General features: G+C 42.3%; 1 protein-coding gene across 4 annotated transcripts in view; it reads left to right on the top strand.

Moving 5' to 3' along the window:
- Window positions 1-7,177, top strand: part of LOC144687452 (ATP-binding cassette sub-family C member 9-like) — a 216,029-nt gene extending 208,852 nt beyond the window's left edge. For 2 of the 4 annotated variants that reach the window (XM_078553609.1, XM_078553607.1), the window contains 2 exons: window positions 102-164; window positions 7,023-7,177. In XM_078553609.1, coding sequence (XP_078409735.1) covers window positions 102-164; window positions 7,023-7,160 — 201 coding nt within the window. In that variant the 3' untranslated portion in view covers window positions 7,161-7,177. Of the gene's footprint in view, window positions 1-101; window positions 165-1,381; window positions 2,266-7,022 lie in introns of those variants that run through there. The other 2 variants (XM_078553610.1, XM_078553608.1) reach the window with 2 other exon arrangements.
- Window positions 7,178-19,346: the final 12,169 nt, after the last annotated feature.

Here is a 19,346-nt window from a genome sequence, read left to right as displayed (position 1 = left end):
TTAATGTTTCTTAAAAAAAATCCGCTGTGAAATTTTGTCGTTAAGCTGGGGCAGTTCTAAACTAATTCATTGAAACTTTTGCTTCTGCTCTTCTTTTCTAGGAGAGCATTTTGCAGAAAGTAGTAATGACCGCCTTTGCCAACTGTACCGTGGTGACAATCGCAGTAAGTACAAGAGAAGATGTTGAGTATTTGTGCTATTATAGTCTATATTCAATCTTCATTTGTGTTTTTTCTCATTTATGAAGGATTGACTGTTGCTATGTTTTGAATAGTTATGGATGCTTGAAGCTTACAGTTTTATTTTTTAGCATTATATTACTTTGGTTTGTCTTTTTCATTTTTTGAATTATTTTATTTAAAGATGATCTATATCGAAATGAAGACAGCACCTTTAAGTAACAATTAATGACCCAGGTTATCACAGCACTTTTTTAAAATCTCGCTTAACCCACCAGGGTATAAAAATGATGCTGACTATAAACTGTGAAATGTCTGCCTCATATTGTATTACTGTATTTTTTTTTACAATAATTGCACAAATAAAGATTAAATCAAGGGGAATGTTCCACAAGAAGCATCAGTGACATCAGACTTAGCAAGAAAGGTGTCATCTCAGCACATCAGGCTAAAAAGTGTAATTTTCATCTTTAGCTTCACCCACAGGTAGGGCATATCAGGAATTCCTGTCCTTTCAAACTGAAGAATTCACAGCCTGCACTTCAAGTACAAGGAGCTCTGCATCAGCATCACTGCAAATGAAAAGTACCCTAACCCTGGCTGTTAAAATAAGGCAGAGTCAGAGAAAACACAATGGGGTAGATTTTGACTGTGTACAAGAGTATAAAATGGGTGACAGTGAGTCGGCAGCCCATTTTACATGTCTCCCGTTGGCTTTAAAGGAAATAAAATTCAGGAGGGATTTAAAACAGGCTGCCAATCCACTATCACCCATTTTACGCTATCTCACAAAGCCAAGATCTACCCTAGTCAGAGAAAAAAAACACAAAAAATTCAATAATGTAATTAAATAAATGACTTGAGTAAACATCGTCAGCCAATATCATAGGATCAACAGAATAGAGGCAGACTTTTAAAGCCCGGAATGAATCAGAAAACTGCACTCTCTGTGTGGTAGCCACAATTAAGTAGCAAGTTGGATTAGCTCAATTGTCATAGCTGTGAAGGAGTACTCACCTGAAGCAGATAGTTTCCTGTGATTTTTCGTTACTGATTTTTCATTTGTGTTTATTTCTGCTTTAAGTATCTACCATGTTTTGACAATCTTACTTTTATAGTTCTATTCACATGATTGTTCGCCTCCCTCTCCTTCACTATCTCCACCATTCACTTTTTGTTTTCTCTGCTGTTTCTTCCTCCAGCATCGTGAGACTTCGGTTCTGGATACAGACCTAGTGTTAGTCTTTTGCGAGGGTATTTTAGTGGAGTGTGGTGCTTCTTCAAAATTGCTCTCCCAGGAGGAGAGCACCTTTGTCTCTCTGGTGAAGTCCAGCAGGTAGAGGAGTCCAGTGCACTCTTTTGGCTCTTGGGTTGGATACTGGCATCGGCCATGGCAATTTTGAGCTTCTTTAATTGTTTTTCTGCTGGAATCTTCATGTAAACACGCAAGCTAACTGCGTCTTGAGTACCAAAGTTGACGTGCTGCTGTTGTGTAGCTTTTGTACTTTGAGGTCTGAGCAGCTTTTTGTAGTTCAAGATCTTGGTTAATACCTTATTTACAAAAAATGTGCTTTGACTTTCATTTGCTCAGCAAAACCTAACCTGATCATGAAGAAGCGAGCTGCTAACCCCTAAACTTGAAGAGTCTTCAAATATTATTTCAGTCATTTACTGCCATTGAAAAGAAGTGTCTGCATTTGGTATTTGACAATTGAGATATTGTTAACCATAATAAATCAGCTTCCATTTTTATTAAAAATCCATGTTGCAAGGTAAATAGTAGCTCGTCACAGGCACAAACTGTGCTGATTGGAATTTTTTTGATTCCTCAGTTAACCTGCTCTTAACTTCATAAGATTGACAGCTCTTCAATTGATTGTTATCTTCCATCTGTGCTTACTGATTGTAAAATGTAATTTACGTAAGCGAAAACCATTTAACTAATTAAACTGCTTTCACACTAATTTGATGTATTCACATGGCAGAGCCCACATTCACAAAGGTTTTATCCCCCGGAACATACAGGGGAGTATTTTCCTCTGGGTGCTAAGTGTAATGAGAAAATAGATGTCAGTAAACAAAATAAGTAATAAATGGAAATGAACTAAAATGTTGTTTCTCACGCTACCCTATCAACTTAGGAAGTATTGTCAAAGACCGAGAACATTTTTACAAGAGTTTAGTTTTAAATAACATTGTGTAACTCCCACGTAGAGGAAATGAAAATTGAGTTCTGAACTCCATTTAGAATGAAGATTCACTATTTCAAGAAGACCTTACAATTACAAAAATCATCTTCTGCAGATTGAGGTAGCCCTGAGGCAGACCAACTCCTGCTAGCAGTTCTAATTTAATATGATTTCTGTTAGCAAACCCAATCAGAACCAATTTCGATACCCAGCCTTGATATGACTCACCTCTCACTGACATCCCAAATGCTCGAATGAACTTGCAGCTGAAAATCAGCCATGTTTAAAATGGAGAAGATGGTCCTACATGGCTAATGATGCTATGATTGCTAGTTTTGTTCAATGCTATATAAATAAAATAATTAAAAACTCATACACCAATGAATGAACTTACAGCAGGCAATTAAGGTCCAACCATGCATATCTAAAAATGAGGTGTCAACCTGGTGAAGCTACAACACAGGACGAATTGCATGCCAAACAGCATAAGCAGCAAATGATAGACAGAGATAAACGAACCCACAACCAATGGATCAGATCTAAGCTCTACAGTCCTGTCACATCATGAATGGTGTTGGACAATTAAACAACTCATTGCAGGAGGAGGCTCCAAAATATCCCCATCTTCAATGATGGAGGAGCCCAGCACAGCAGTGCAAAAGACAAGGCTGAAGCATTTGCTACAATTTCCAGCCAGGAGTGTCAAGTGGATGATCCATCTCAGCCTTCTCTGAGGGTCCCCAGCATCACAGATGCCAGTCTTCAGCCAATTCGATTCACTCCATGTGATATCAAGACACAGCTGAAGGCATTGGATACTGCAAAGGCTGTGGGTCCTGACAATATTCTGGCAAAAGTACTGAAGACTAGTGCTCCAGAATTTGCCACACCCCTAGCCAAGCTGTTCCATACAGCTACAACACTGACATCTATCCAGCTATGTGGAAAATTGCCCAGGTATGTCCTGTACACAAAAAGCAGGACAAACCCAACCCGGCCAATTATCACCCCATCAGTCTACTCTCAATCATCAGTAAATTATTGGAAGGGGGCATCAACAGTGCTATCAAGTGGCACTTGCTTAGCAATAGCCTGCTCACTGATGCCCAGTTTGGGTTCCACCAGGGTGACTGCTGACCTCATTACAGCCTTGGTTTAAACATGGACAAAAAAGCTGAACTCCCGAGATGAGGTGAGAGTGACTGCCCTCGACATCAAGGCAGCATTTGATCGAGTGTGGCATCAAGGAGCCGTAGCAAAACTGGAGTCAATGGGAATCAGGGGGAAACCTCCACTGGCTGGAGTCATACCTAGCACAAAGGAAGATGGTTGTGGTTGTTGGAGGTCAGTCATCTCAACTCCAGGGCATCACTGCAGGTGTTTCTCAGGGTAGTGTCCTCAGCCCAACCATCTTCAGCTGCTTCATCAATGACCTTCCTTCCATCATAAGGTCAGAAGTGGGGATGTTTGCTGATGATTGCACAATGTTCAGCACCATCTGCAACTCCTCAGATACTGAAGCAGTCCATGTCAAAATGCGGCAAGACCTGGACAATATCCAGGCTTGGGCTAACAAGTGGCAAGTAACATTTGCGCCATGCAAGTGCCAGGCAATGACCATCTCCAACAAGAGAAAACCCAACCATCGCCCCTTGATGTTCAATGGCATTACCATCACTGAATCCCCACTATCAACATCCTGAGGGTTACCATTGACCAGAAACTGAACTGGACTAGCCATATAAACACTGTGGCTACAAGAGCAGGTCAGAGGCTAGGAATCATGTGACGTGTAACTCACCTCCTGACTTCCCAAAGCCTGTCCACCATCTGCAAGGCACAAGTCAGGAGTGTGATGGAATACTCCCCACATGCCTGGATGACTGCAGCGCCCACAACACTCAAGAAGCTTGGCACCGTCCAGGACAAAGCAGCCCGCTTGATTGGCACCACATCCACAAACATTCACTCCCTCCACCACCGACACACAGTAGCAGCAGTGTGTACCAGCTACAAGATGCACTGCAGGAATGCACCAAGGCTCCCTAGACAGCACCTTCCAAACCCACGACCACTACCACCCAAAAGGACAAGGGCAGCAGATAGATGGGAACACCACCACCTGGAAGCTCCCTTCCAAGTCACTCACCATCCTGACCTGGAAATCTGTCACCGCTCCTTCACTATCACTGGGTCAAAATCCTGGAACTCCCTTCCTAATAGCACTGAGCGTACCTACACCACATGGACTGCAGCGGTTCAAAAAGGCAGCTCACTACCACCTTCTCAAGGGCAACTAGAGATGGGCAATAAATGCTGACCCAGCCAGCGAAGCCCACGTCCTGTGAATGAATAAAAAATAAACAAACTATCAGAAACAATCTCTACAACTTATTATATAATATGGACTTTGTAACTGCTTTCTTGGCCCATTTCAATTAAGGTCTGCATGCCTGGCTTGTTGGGTGAAGTATTGACTGGTTAATGCAGTTCCGTGCCAATTTAGATGCATGAAAAGTGTAAAATGTCAGCATTACAGACAAACTTTAGGAACGGTCACCCTAGTGGTTTTGGTAACTAGACTTGGGACTAGGATAATAATTGCATCATAGCAAGCTGTGAAACTGAATCCAATAAATATGGTCATTTGTGGTTTGGAAGCAGAAACTAAATGCAAAGGCTGCTGGATGGTCGTTAAAAACACAACTGCTTCACTAAGGGAAGGGAAAAGGACTCTACCTGATCTACCCACACATGGTCCCAGTCACATGCTATGTGTCTGATTCTTAATACCCCCAGGGGTCCACAATAAATGCTGCCTTGGACAAAACTGGCTAAAGTAATATGAGGAGCACTCACCATTCCAGTTGGCAGGCGTTAAACATGGCCTGTGGCAAATTAAATTTTCTTTAGGCAAAAGAGGAAAATATGAGTTATCAAGGCTAAAGGACCCCGTTTGCTAGTTGAGGGTAAGTGTGGCCCGCAGCTAAACATACATGTTGGAAATCACAGAGGCTTCCTTTAATACTAAAGGTCTGAAAATGGAGGCAGAGTCCCTGCGATTTCCTGGCAAACTGGCTCCACCTGGTCATTCAAACAAGGAAGATAAAGTGTCGTCACTTAGCATTTTATCATTTCTTCTTACGTTTGTGTATATGGGCCAAGATATTACAGCACTAACCTGGTGTGAAACTAACAAACATAAGATTACACAAGAGGTCAATTTTCCCAATGCTGCTCCTGGCTCCCAGCCTCACCCCACAGGAGTGCTTATCAGCAAATTGCAGGTGTACTTCCCTTAAATTTTCCACACTCAACGCACAGGGAACATGCCCATGGTTCCCCCAATGTGTGCTCCCACTGAGTAAGGTTCTTCGCCAGAAGAGCACATTGAGAAAGTCGGCCCTCGCATTGCCATAAGGTAGATTTTCTGTGTGACTTGGAAGCAATTCAGGCACATTAAATTCAGCTGCTCTATTTATAAGTGCTAGTGTGGGCTTGCTGCACTTTTTAAGTTTAATTTTTTTTAAAAATCTGTGATTGTTGTGAACTCTCGACACCTGAGCTGTTTTTTCTCCCTTTAGCTCACAGCCACAATTTGGTTGAACAATCCAGGCATTTGCCACAATCTTGTTTTAAGTGTTCCAATGCATTTAAGCCCTGGGTAAGTAGGGTTGAAGTACAAATCAGCAATAATGTACTTGAATTGCAGAACTGGCCTAATGGGCTGAATGACCCAATCCTATTCCTAGATGTTCCATTTTCAAAATGAGTAACAGACTTAAAACTGGTGATCCACAATGGGCACTGTAAATAATGGTCTACGATATGGGGTAGTAATGATGGCGAAACTGTCAGTGTTCAGTGTCATTATGACTGTGAAACTGACAGCAACTTCTGAAGTCTCCATATGCACAATTAAACATGGAAATCCAAAAGTTGCTGTCAGTGATTCTATGCTTCACTATTGGGCACACTGCTGAAGTACCCGCAGACTGCAATGAAGTAGAAATCACTGAACTGATGAAAACTCGCCCCTTTATACTATTAGCCTTGCTGTAAAAATGCTTTGAAAAAGATACACCTTGTTCGATGAGGTGTAACTGAGTTTTTAGTAGTGTACTAACTTCGTAGTTATTGATGAACAGCCTCACTGGCCCTGAAAAACTAATTTTATATTTGTGGAATGTAAAATTTCTCTAAAATGATTCAAAAAATTCACTTTTAAAGTAATATTTTTTAACATGCTTATATTTCAACAACCTCCTTAATCCCATGAATATATCCTGTTTATTTATTTCACTCTTTATAAAATTTTAATTAAAAGTGAAAAATTCAGTGTATTTTACTTCTTTGCAGTTTGTAAGAATACTTCAATCTGATTGGCTGCTTACCATGCTTCATGACATCACTGCTGCTGGACAACTGTAGACCCCCTTTGCTTGGCATCAGATTCAAACTGATGTTGGGAAAGTGGAAGTCCACACCACAGAGATTACTAAATCTTTGCGGGCAGCTTTCTTCTAGGTCAGCAGCGAGTGTGGTCACTTTGCCACTGACTGTAAGGTCTGGACCATTATGGTTGAATTTTGACAAGTTCACTAGACTTGGGCTACATCCTAAACTGCTCTTTGTCTTCTTTATCTCCCTGCAGCACCGTGTACACACCATACTAACTGCAGACCTGGTTATCGTGATGAAACGGGGGAACATTCTCGAATATGATAAACCTGAAAGCCTCCTGGCTCACGAGGGTGGCATCTTTGCATCTTTTGTTAAGGCTGATATGTAAACATTCCTGAGGTCTCACTTTGTGAGTTGATATTTTTCTCTCCCTCTGCAACTACAGTTTTTTTTTTATATTAACTTTACAACAGTCTTCCTTAAAACAGAACACGTTTTTATACACTGTCTCTAAGAACAGCAAAGTCGCTGCTGTCTTGCTTAAGCTCAGTGACCCATGTCATAACATTTCCCATCACATATCACACCTTGCCTGATGGAAGAGTCCTTTAACCCTTGAGCCTACACACACAAGCATTAACCTTTAAACAAGTGACCTTTCACATTCTTAATGGACAACAGGATTCAAAGCAATATTGCAGGGAAATAACCACTGTTCCTGAACTAATTATTCAAACTTTTCAGAAATGCATATGTTTTGAAATGCAGAGGACAGAAACAAAAATACCTGGAAAAACTCAGCAGGTCTGACAGCATCTGCGGAGAGGGATACAGTTGACGTTTCGAGTCCGTATGACCCTTCATCAGAACTAAAAAATATAGAAATGAGATGAAATATAAACTGGTAGAGGGGGGTGGGACAGGTAGAGCTCAATAGGGGGCCAGTGATAGGTGGAGGCCAAGAAGAGACTAAGAGACCCCCACCCCTCTCTACCAGTTTATATTTCATCTCATTTCTATATTTTTTAGTTCTGATGAAGGGTCATACGGACTCGAAACGTTAAATGTATCCCTCTCCGCAGATGCTGTCAGACCTGCTGAGTTTTTCCAGGTATTTTTATTTTTGTTCTAGATTTCCAGCATCCGCAGTATTTTGCTTTTATCTTAACATAACTGAGGTGTTGGTGTGAGTTTGAATTTGTGCCTCGATAACTATTGCAGATCACATTATTTCAAACACTCATTTATTCTGTTAAAAATATAAAGTTACTGAAATTTTGGAAAGGCTTACACATTGCAGATACATATTAGAAGGGGAAATTCTCTATGTTTAAATAGGTTTAGAAATCAAAAATACCAGATTCAATCTGGACAGTAGCTGCAGCATGGAACCAGACTCAATCCTGGTTAAAAAAATATATTAAACACAAGTCCACGACAATAACCTTAGGCAGCCACATTCTATCCTTGTTTTAAGAAATATAAAAGGTGACGATCAGGAGTGGGAAAGGAAGAAATGTTACTCCAGATACAAACCCTTCATCATCCACTTCTCAGTATTTGGAAACGACCACATTCAAACAGCCACAGTGACCATTCCACTTTAATGTAATGGGATTGTGCATCAATATCTCTTTAAGTAGTTGGCATAGCTGTGCACTGTTAGAAAGAGTATCAGGGTTTTATTAATCATATAAAATAATAAGTTAAATTGCAGTATTTCAGGAGCTGCAGCAACTCCACAAGTCTGCTGCTTTATCAGAACCCCCCCCAACACACACACAGACACACACACAAAAGAGAGAGAACAAATGAATCACCTGATGAATCATAATACAATGAATCAGACATCACACATACAGCAACATGAGTCTCCAATCACATGTTTCCCTCAAAAAGGAAAAAAAAGATAGAGTATCTAAGGGTTAAAAAAACACATAGAGGAACTCTGAAATTTTATTAAATCAAAACACACATGGGCCTGAATTTTTGGGATGGTGAGTGGGCGTCCCGCCCACCGACGTGTAAAATGACGCGCGGTGATGTCAGGCGTGCGTCCCGACGTCGCCACGCGTCATTCAGATTTTCAGTTCAGCGGGCGCGCACCCGCTGAACTGTCAAAAGCCTATTAAGGCCATTTAAATATCAATTAAAACACCTGCTGGAGCTGCCCGCCCAACCTTAAGGTTGATGGGCAGGCGAATAGCCCAGGCGGCCTTCACATTTATCATGGAGCCTCATCCACAGGCAGGATGAGGTTTCATGAAGGTATTTAAAGTATTTTATTAAAATTTTTAATAACATTCATAGACATGTCCCAGCTCATGTAACACTTTCACATGAGGGGACATGTCTTAAATTTTTATTTCTTCTTTATTAAAATTTTCAGGACTTCAAAGAATCTCCCTGAGGCAGCTCTGTGCCTCAGGGAGATTTCTGTGCCCTTTCACCCGCATGTGTGAAAAAGCAACACTCCCCGACTTGGGCAACCCACCCCCCCCCGGCCACCCGCACAGGGAGCACTCAGTGTTTCCGGGCGCGCATCATACTGGGTGGTCCTTAATTGGCCCGCCCACGTAAAATTACGGCGCCCAGCCGATGGGGGGGCACCGATCGGCTGCGCACCCGCCCCCACCCAACCCCTCCGACAGGGAGAAAATTCTCCCCATGCATAAGCAGCCACTATAAAAACAAATTGTCCTTTAATCACGATAGAGGCTGGTGCTGTTTTGCATATTTGCAATATTTTCATATCAGTGTTTGACTACCTGATGTTTTGGTTGGTGTTGTTACCTGCTTTGGAGACTGTAGACTGTTCAGACCACAGGGGACTGTGTTTCACAAAAGTCCACACAATCTCCGGAGTTTGCTCACAGGTAGCTCATCAGCATAAATCAGCTGATGCCAATTCCTGTGGTATGGTGCATCTCCAACTTGCACAACTTAAGACTTAGGATGCACCACACTCAAGCATGATCCAGCACTCCAAGTACTCTGGCCGAGTAGCCTCATCTGCACTTTGTCTGCAGGCTGTATTGTGGCTTAGCGCTCCTGTCATGATAATACTGCTAACATTGCTCCATGCTGACAAGCACGTATCTTCTTCAGTTGAATGTTGAGAGTGTAGGAGTGTTCCTGCTACAGGAAGTAGGGCTTTGCATCCAGGACCCATAAATCTCTGTGCTTCTAACTGCACCTTCACACCTGCTGTGCACCAACCTAATAGAATTATAAACTCTGATTAACCAAACTCGTTGCATTTTGAGAGGATTTGTCTCATAGTCCTGATGGCATTCTCAGTTTGGCTATTGGATTGTTGTGATTACATCACACTTTCAAATTCTCATGCCTTGCCAAACACTGTAAGTTCCGCAGATGCAAATTGTGGATCATTATCTGTCACTAGGATGTCTCATATCCCAAATCTCAAAAACATCTTTTGGAGTTCTCTCACAACATTGTGCATATTAACAAAAGTGAGGCTGACTACATCAAGAGAGTTGCTGTACACACAATAAGCAATGTACGGTCACATAACTCACAAAGGTCAAGCCCCACCTTTGACAAAGTCCTACCCAAACTCATGCTGTAGTAATAGTTGCTTACTTGGGGAACTGTGCTGACAATTGTGAAGGCTTTAGCACCATGTAGGCTTGTATTTACATTTTCAATAGTTAGCAGAGGATAATGCTATTGCTTTATAGCCCTGCTTAAGCCTTTTGGATCTAAGCAGATGTGGAGTGTGCAGTTCTCAGACACGATGATCCACGAGGTTGGTGTCACTACAGGAACGATGTTGTCCTGTCTGACCGGACAAATTCAGAGTTTCCTGAAGCTTATCCCTTGATCCTTTTCCATGGCATTTCACTGTGAAATATTTGCCTTTTCTACAATTGTTGCAAATCTTTCCAAAAGTTGGACATAGCTCTCTCTTGTGGAACCCATGTTTCGACCTGCAGTCCCAGCACTCACGAGTCTTTGGGGATTCTCCCACATTGTACTGAAGCTTGCCTCTGTCACACCATTGCGCTTCCATGACTTTACATGCTGTGCTCAAAGTTTGACCCCTCAGATCCCTGGTGAATTTGAGTTGCACCACCGGGCTTTCAGCTGCTCGACTAATGTAACTATCTTCATCAAGGTTAGATTAGTTTTTCAATACAATTCCTCTCTCACCCTTGAATCTGCAATTCCCAGCACAAGGTGATCTCTGAGTATCTCTTCTGAATTTACAGCTTTGAACTCTCATCCTTTGGTGAGTTTTTGCAGTGCTGCACAAAACTGGTCATATGTTTTACCAATTTCTTGCATTCTCCTGTAGAACAAATATCTTTCAAAAGGAACATTCCTGCATGGTTGGCAGCACTGAGAGAAATGACTCAGCAGCAGCTTTATCTTATTCCTGTCTCCATCTGCAGCCCAGTGGATCTACATGCCATAGACATTGTGTTTCTTTCCCAAATGTGAGCACTTGCAGGCCTTTCAACTCCTGGTCAAGTTTTGTTGCAAACGCATGGTTTTCCCAGGCTCTTGAGAATCTCTTCCACTTTTCCGCAGCAGGATTTGCATCATGGATTTTGAGAGCCAGAGGTGGTGATAGAGCTTGTGTACACACTTAAGCTTTTGCCCTACTTTTAAAAACTGTGCCAGCTACCCAAATGTCCATCAAAATATTGAAAATCGTTCTCAGCAATCACTAACACTGTCACCACCATGTGCTGATGTCCTGTTAAACAGTAAGCGCAGCCATGCGTTGTTAGAAAGAATATTGGGGGAGAAATTCATTCACGTGGTGCAGCTTCAAGCAGTGCCATGGAGAATTAAGTTGATCCTCCAAGGACAAGCAGTGCCCCGGGCCACTACCTACACAACCCGCATGGATTTCCTCAGTGGCTTCATTGAAGAAACTCGCATGGGCTGCACAGGTAAGGTCCTGTGGCACTGCCTGCCCCCGGAGAATTCACCTAATCTGGTCACACCACGAACAAATTGCTCCTTGTCAATGTTTTTTTAAGCATGTCAAATAACAAGTTAACTTCCAGTAATTTTAGGAGCTGCCTAACTCTGCTGCTTTACTGGACCAACACATACAAACACACATGCACAGACACACACACACGCGCAGACACACACACACAGACACACACACATGCACACACAAACACAGACATACACATAGACACACACATACGTGTACACACATACATCCGCACACAGGCGCGCACACATGCATGCATACACAGACAGACACACACATACATGCATACACACACATGCACACGGATGCATAGAGAGGAAAGAGGACAAAGGAATCACCTGACAAATCACCTGATGATGACTTAGATGGTAATGCATCCCTCATCACAGGATGTCCAACGTTTTTACACAGTGAGGAGACGAGTAGCTTTGGCACAGTGTCCAACAGCTGCAACATCTTACAAAAGCATAACACTGTATGTTGGACATTTGAAAAGCAAAAAATTCTGGAAATACTCAGCAGGTTAGGCAGCATCCGTGAAAGGAAAACCGGCGCTAATGTTTCAGGTTGATGACCTACCGTCAGAACACCGCTACAACATCTTATTCTATCAACATTGTCATTTTGTTGACTAGCAGTGGCTGCTTGATATTCACCTTGAGCCCCATCACTTTCAGCTCCCCTGCCTCACTCCATATCATTTTTTTTTTTCTCACCCGCTACCATGCCCCAACTGAGTAGACCCCTCACTTCACAATTTGAAAACTTTGTTTAGATCCTTGGTATCTCTAGTGTTCTCACACTTTCAAAGCAATGATGGTATATGCACCCCTAGCAATTGAACACCTCATTTACCAAGCCCATGTTCTGAAATTATAAAAGACAAGGTGCAGGATCAATTCTGTAGGAACAAAATTGAAAAGTTAGCTAAGATATCTCAAGGCAGGATTTCTGAAAGTGTTTGCTAATATTTATTATCTAAACTGTGGAAAATAGTTTTGAATCACTGTTGAAAGTTACAAAATCAATGGTATTGCAGCATGGATCTTAAACTAAAGTAATAAGTCACAGGACAACAGCATTAAAATAAGCCTTGCAGGTGAGAAGTTTGTTACTTTAAAATGAATAGTAGGGGCAAAATATGCACATTCTCACCGATGCATTCAAATTTGCTGCATGCAACATAGTTAAGCAATAATTTGTGTTCAACTGTAATATTCCAACCAACTATGCCAATGGATTTTAATAATTCAGTACCTGAACTTATATAGCCATTCCTTTTATGTGTGACCTCGCTCTGTGCAAATTGGCTGCTGCATTTGGCAAAAAACAAGGATGGCTTTTTTGCCAAAGGCTACCAACAATTAGAAAAATGCTTTGAGACTTCTTGAGTGTCAGATCAGGTGTTATATAAATGCTAGTTCTCTCTTGCTTGGATTACAGCCCCTCTCACTTGATGCCCTAGCACACAATTGGAAAATACTTTTTCAAGGTTTATTAAAATGAGATGTGACCAGGTATAAAAAATTGATTTAAATTAAATATTTAACCACGCATACAGCACTTTCCTTCATTACAAACAATTAAGAAATTACACAAGATCAGTATTTACTGCAAGACAGCATCACTTTTTGTTAAAATTTTTAATTATTCTGTAGAGTAAGTTTGCAGGAACCCTCAGACCCATCACATGCAATGTTAAATCCTGATAAATCTGTCACATAAAACTGGCTAACTTGCCTTTTCTTTACATTTAAGTTATTTTGAAATGCTGATAAATTTACATTTCATGTTTCGATTGTTTTTATTTTGAAAAATGGCAAATACTTAAAAGTAAAATCAAATCTATGAAGGTTAAAAGGAGTTTTTGAAATGCAGAGTGATCCATATATGGTAAGAAAGATATTGTACAATTTAGTTGAAGTTATCTCGGAAAGAATTGTATCACTTTTAAAAGCAAAATACTGCGGATGCTGGAAATCTGAAACAAAAACAAAAATAACTGGAAAAACTCAGCAGGTCCGATAGCATCTGCGGATAGGAATAAAGTTAACGTTTCGAGTCCGTATGACTCTTCATCAGATGAAGAGTCATACGGACTCGAAATGTTAACTGTATTCCTTTCTGCAGATGCTGTCAGACCTGCTGAGTTTTTCCCGCTATTTTTGTTTTTGTATCACTTTTAACTTGGTTGAAATAGTATAACAGAATGAGCATGTGTTATTCCAGTAATACTGATATTGTTTCCATTAATTGCAAATAGGACTGCATGATGCACATTCTATCAATCCATTGATGTACAATGTCATAATGAAGTAGCATTGACCGCTTTAATATGGAGCAACACTAGCCACTTTTGCATTACTGTAAATATGTATCTCAAGATTCTGTATCAGTTTTGAATACAGAACACCAAAATGTATGCCACGGCCACTTTTACATTTTCTACTCAATAAAATGCAAACTTTGCTTAATTTTGCTGTGTGGTCTGTTCAACTTAATGGTTAATAGCTGGACAAAAGGTACTCCTGGCCAAAGAACTGTACACTTTTCAAATTATTGTGTGTATAATTATAGAATAAAATGTGCAGGAGTCCTGATTCTGGCTGGGTTGACAATCACACTTGGTCCTCATGTGCTGTGAGGTTGTGTTGGGCTGCGAGAAAGAGCCCCTCATTTAAGCAGAGTTGACTAAGTTGGCCTGTCAGTTCAGTGTGCTAGGGCCTATAGTCTAGTAAAGATCTGCACTCAATTATTATAGCTCAACGGTGGGGGTGGGTGGGGGAGGGGGGATGCTATTTTCATGTTGCTATTAATAAAAAATGTAATGGTGAGAGCGAAGTAGTGTGTGAAACAACTGTTAACATACTGCCAGCTTCTGGATTTTGGGCCTCAATTTAAGTGGCCAGAACTCCCATCAGGAACAAGTGGGAGCCTCGTTAACTGTGGTAATCAGGGGAAAAATGAGATCATTACAAATCCCAACACCATTTATGTCTCCGCTGCTGCCACCAGTTCCTCTTTCTGCCCACAAACCATGGGTGGCACAAGTGAGGAGGTGCCCATTTGCCTCGCATCCCTCAACTGCTCTAGGGTGAAGTTGTAGCTTGTATTAGATAGTGCTTACAGGAACCCTCAGCCTCCCAAAAAAGTTCGTAAGGCCAGAACAATGTGGCTGCAGTCCACAGAGGAATAACAGACTTTGCACAAAGGCTTTGCTCCTTTGTAGGGGCTGGTACAGAGGTTGTGTCACCTCCTACAATAAACCTGTAATGAGTGCCCCAGCTATCAGAATTTTTCCTGTTGCAGTCAAAATCACTGCTGTCCTTTAGTCCTTTACCCCTGGCTCCTTCCAGGTTGCAATGGAGAATATGAATAACATCAGTCAATGTACAGTTCATGCTTGCATTAAGCAGGTGATTGATATTCTGCTTGCTGAAGCAAAAACACGTCACTTCACCCATACACAGCTAGAAGCAGTAATATAGGTTTTGGGCTTCACACATGTTACAGAACTCCCCCAAAGTCAAAGGGTTCACTGACTGTCACCAATGGGCTCCTTCACACCACCCCAATGCCTACCAACATTCCAATCCACTGTGTGCAACTGGCACTAGCCATGCATCTTTAAAGTCTACACTTTCCTGGTGGTTAACATGCCACATTTCTATTGCATCCAGCCTTCATCACCTCACTCTTTGCCTGCAAAGAAAGTGAGAGATTGACTGAACGGGTACACCTACCCCCTGCACATTTTGCTCATGACTCCTCTCAGAAATTCATACTCAGCAAATCCCTGGATCAACCACAGCCCCCAAGCAATCCTGATGACTGGACAGATCTGGTGACTTCCAGCATGATTGTGATTTGCTCTATGCTCCATTGCACATTTACCATTCCTTTTGGATAAATTCTCCAGGCTGTGCAACCTAGAAATCTTGCAGTAATTTAAAGGACATAGGAACATAGGAGCAGGAGTAGGCCACTTGGCCTGTTGAGCCTGCTCTGCCATTCAGTTAGATCATGTCTGATCATCTGCCTCAACACCACTTTCCCGCACTATCCCTATATCACTTGAAATCATTAGTACCCAGAAATCTATCGATTTCTGTCTTGAACACGCTCAGTGAGTGAGCTTCTACACCCCTCTGGGGTAGAGAATTCCAGAGATTTGCCACCCTCTGAGTGAATAAATTCCTCCTTGTCTCAGTCTTAAATGGCCTGCCCCCTATTCTGAGACTGTATCCCCTGGTTCTAGACTCCCCAGCCAGGGGAAACATCCTATCCACATTTACCCTGTCACACCCTGTAAGAACTTTGTAATTTTCAATGAGATCACCTCTTGTTCTTCTAAGAGGTGAATACAGGCCCAGTTTCCTCAATCTCTCCTCGTCAGACAATCCCACCATCCCAGGGATTAGTGTAGTAAGCCTCCATGGCACTCCCTCATTCGTAAGTATATCTTTCCTTAGATAAGGAGACCAAAACTACACTATGCTCCAGATATGGCCTCACCAAGGCGCAAGACATCTTTAGTCCTGTACTCCAATCCTCTTACGATGAAGGCCAACATACCATTTGTCTTCTTAATTGCTTGCTGCACTTGCATGTTAGCTTTTAGTGGCTCATGATTTGCTTTGGATGTTTCTTCATAAAATTACATGCTGATGACCTCATGAATGATTTCCCCCCATGGGCAAAAGTATTCAAGCAAGACAATAAATATGTCCAATTTGAAATGAAGTTTTATTACACAACAATGCTGTATTTGCAATGGAATCCATTTCATTGGCCAGAAGTTTCCTCAGAACTGTTCCTACCCAGTTCCCCCACACACTACCAGTGGAGTTACAACAGGAGCAACTGTGCAGAAATTCCCCGTCAAAAGCGGTGGCAGTTCCTCAGTTATGTTAGTGCAGGCCCATTTGCTGATCAAAAGGGTCCTTTTCTCAATTGCTCTGAGCCAGAAGTTCATGAGTTCAAGCCTTTCTTCAGACACTTGCACGCATAATCTTGGTTCACACTTCGCTCGTCATCACTCACCTTCGGGAAGAGCAGTCGGAGAGGTGGAACTGCAGGAGATACATGGAGCAGGGAGAGAAAAAATGCAGCCTGGGTAGCATGACCTAAATCACTCACCTCTGGGAAAAGCAGCCGGAGAGGTGGACCTGTCAGCTGCTCGGAACTGGCCCGCGCTGAGTTCGAAAGGAATGTGAAAAGAAAACACATTGTGACATCACAAGAAAGAAGCAATTTGATTGGTTGGAGAAGAAACTAGTTGTTTGATGAGTATCTAGCAAGTGTTTAAGGTTTATTCTGTTCATAAGGTTTAGAATAAAGTGGGAACTGTACTTTTTGGTAAGGTTTATTAAGTAGGGCCAACTAAAATAATTTTCTACTTGGATACAACAGTTCAGGGGATGAAACAGTGAGAGGTCAGGAAATAAAACAGCGAGAGTTCAGGGGATAAAACTGCGAGAGTTCAGGGGATAAAACTGCGAGAGTTCAGGGGATAAAACAGCGAGAGTTCAGGGGATAAAACTGCGAGAGTTCAGGGGATAAAATAGCGAGAGTTCAGGGGATAAAACAGCGAGAGTTCAGGGGATAAAACAGTGAGAGTTCAGGGGATAAAACAGCGTGAGTTCAGGAGATAAAACAGCGAGAGTTCGGGAGATAAAACAGCGGCAGTTCAGGTGATAAAACAGTGAGAGTTCAGGAGATAAAACAGCGTGAGTTCAGGAGATAAAATAGCGGCAGTTCAGGCGATAAAACAGTGAGAGTTCAGGAGATAAAACAGCGTGAGTTCAGGAGATAAAATAGCGGCAGTTCAGGAGATAAAACAGTGAGAGTTCAGGAGCTAAAACAGTGAGAGTTCAGGGGATAAAACAGCGAGAGTTCAGGGGATAAAACTGCGAGAGTTCAGGGGATAAAACAGCGAGAGTTCAGGGGATAAAACAGCGAGAGTTCAGGGGATAAAACAGCGGGAGTTCAGGAGATAAAACAGTGTGAGTTCAGGAGATAAAATAGCGGCAGTTCAGGCGATAAAACAGTGAGAGTTCAGGAGATAAAACAGCGTGAGTTCAGGAGATAAAATAGCGGCAGTTCAGGAGATAAAACAGTGAGAGTTCAGGAGATAAAACCAGCGAGAGTTCAGGGGATAAAACAGCGAGAGTTTAGGAGGTAAAACAGCGGCAGTTCAGGAGATAAAACAGAGTTCAGGAGGTAAAACAGCGAGAGTTCAGGAGATAAAAAAGCGTGAGTTCGGGAGATAAAACAAGCAATTGGCAAGACAGTTGAGAATTGAAAACAGCGCAAATACAGAAACGTAAATTTCTAAACAAGCACACTGAAAGTAAGAATTTATAGGCACAGGAGAGGGAACTGATTTTTCAGTAAGGGTGAAGAATTTCTACTTTCTGCTAATCTCCAATTTATAGTTAATAGTACATGAGTAAGATTAAAGTAAGTTAAAGTAACTAAAGTTTAAGCAAAAAAAGTGATTTAAAAGTTTAAGGTTGAGGCAAGGCAGGAGAGCTCAGCCAAGCGGAATGCCCATCCTGCGGCATGTGGGGAGTCGTGGCCACTTCTCATGACCCAGATGAGCCCATGTGCAGGCAGTGTCACCGGCTGTACAAGTTTGAGCTCCGCATCTCAGAGCTTGAGCAGCAGCTGGAGACACTGAGGTGCATTCATGAGGCAGAGAACTATGTGGATAGCACGTTCAGAGAGGTGGTCAGACCGCAAGTTAGGGGCAAATAGGCAGATAGGGAATGCATGGCCGCCGGGCAGTCCAAGAGAAACAGGCAGGTAATGCAGGAGTCCCCAGAGACCCTGCTCACTAACCGGTTTTCCATTCTGGGTATCGGTGAGGGCAAAGGATCCTTGGAGGATTGCAGCACGAGCCAAGCCTGTGGCACCACAGGTGGCTCAACTGTACAGGAGTGGAGCAAGAAGAGCAGAAGGGCAGTACTGATAGGGGATTCTTTAGTTAGGGGAGCAGACAGGAGTTTCTGCGGCCATCAACATGACTCCAAGATGGTTTGTTGCCTCCTTGGCGCTTGGGTCAAGGATTTCACAGAAAGGCTGCAGGGCATTCTTGTGGGGAAATGTGAACGACCAGAGGTCGTGGTCCACATTGGTACTAATGACATAGGTAGGTAGGGGGATGTGGTCCTGCAATCGAAATTTAGGGAACTAGGTAGAAAATTAGCAAGCAGGACCTCTAAGGTAGTAATCTCTGAATTACTGCCAGTGCCACGTGCAAGTGAATACAGAAATAGGAAGATAAGACAGATGACTGTGTGGCTGGAAAGATGGTGCAGGCAGTAGGACTTGGCTCTGGGGGGATGGCACCTGCACAAGCCAGATGGGTTGCATCTGAACAGAGCCGAGGCTCAGTTCCTTGTGAGTTGTTTTGCCAGTGTTATTGGGGAGGGTTTAAACTAACTCAGCAGGGGTATGGAAACCAGGAGAGAATATTAGAAAGTGTTACCAGGATGCACAGAATGCTGGGAAAGGCAGGTAGATCTAAAAAAAGGGATTAGTAAGTTAATAGGTGGAGTAGGAGTAAGGGAGCAAGTAATTAAGTCTAAGTAA

This window comes from Cetorhinus maximus, chromosome 12 (assembly GCF_964194155.1).
Source record: "Cetorhinus maximus chromosome 12, sCetMax3.hap1.1, whole genome shotgun sequence".
Taxonomy (NCBI): domain Eukaryota; kingdom Metazoa; phylum Chordata; class Chondrichthyes; order Lamniformes; family Cetorhinidae; genus Cetorhinus; species Cetorhinus maximus.
Note: the sequence above shows the minus strand (reverse complement) of the source record. Positions and strands in the feature narration are given on the sequence as shown.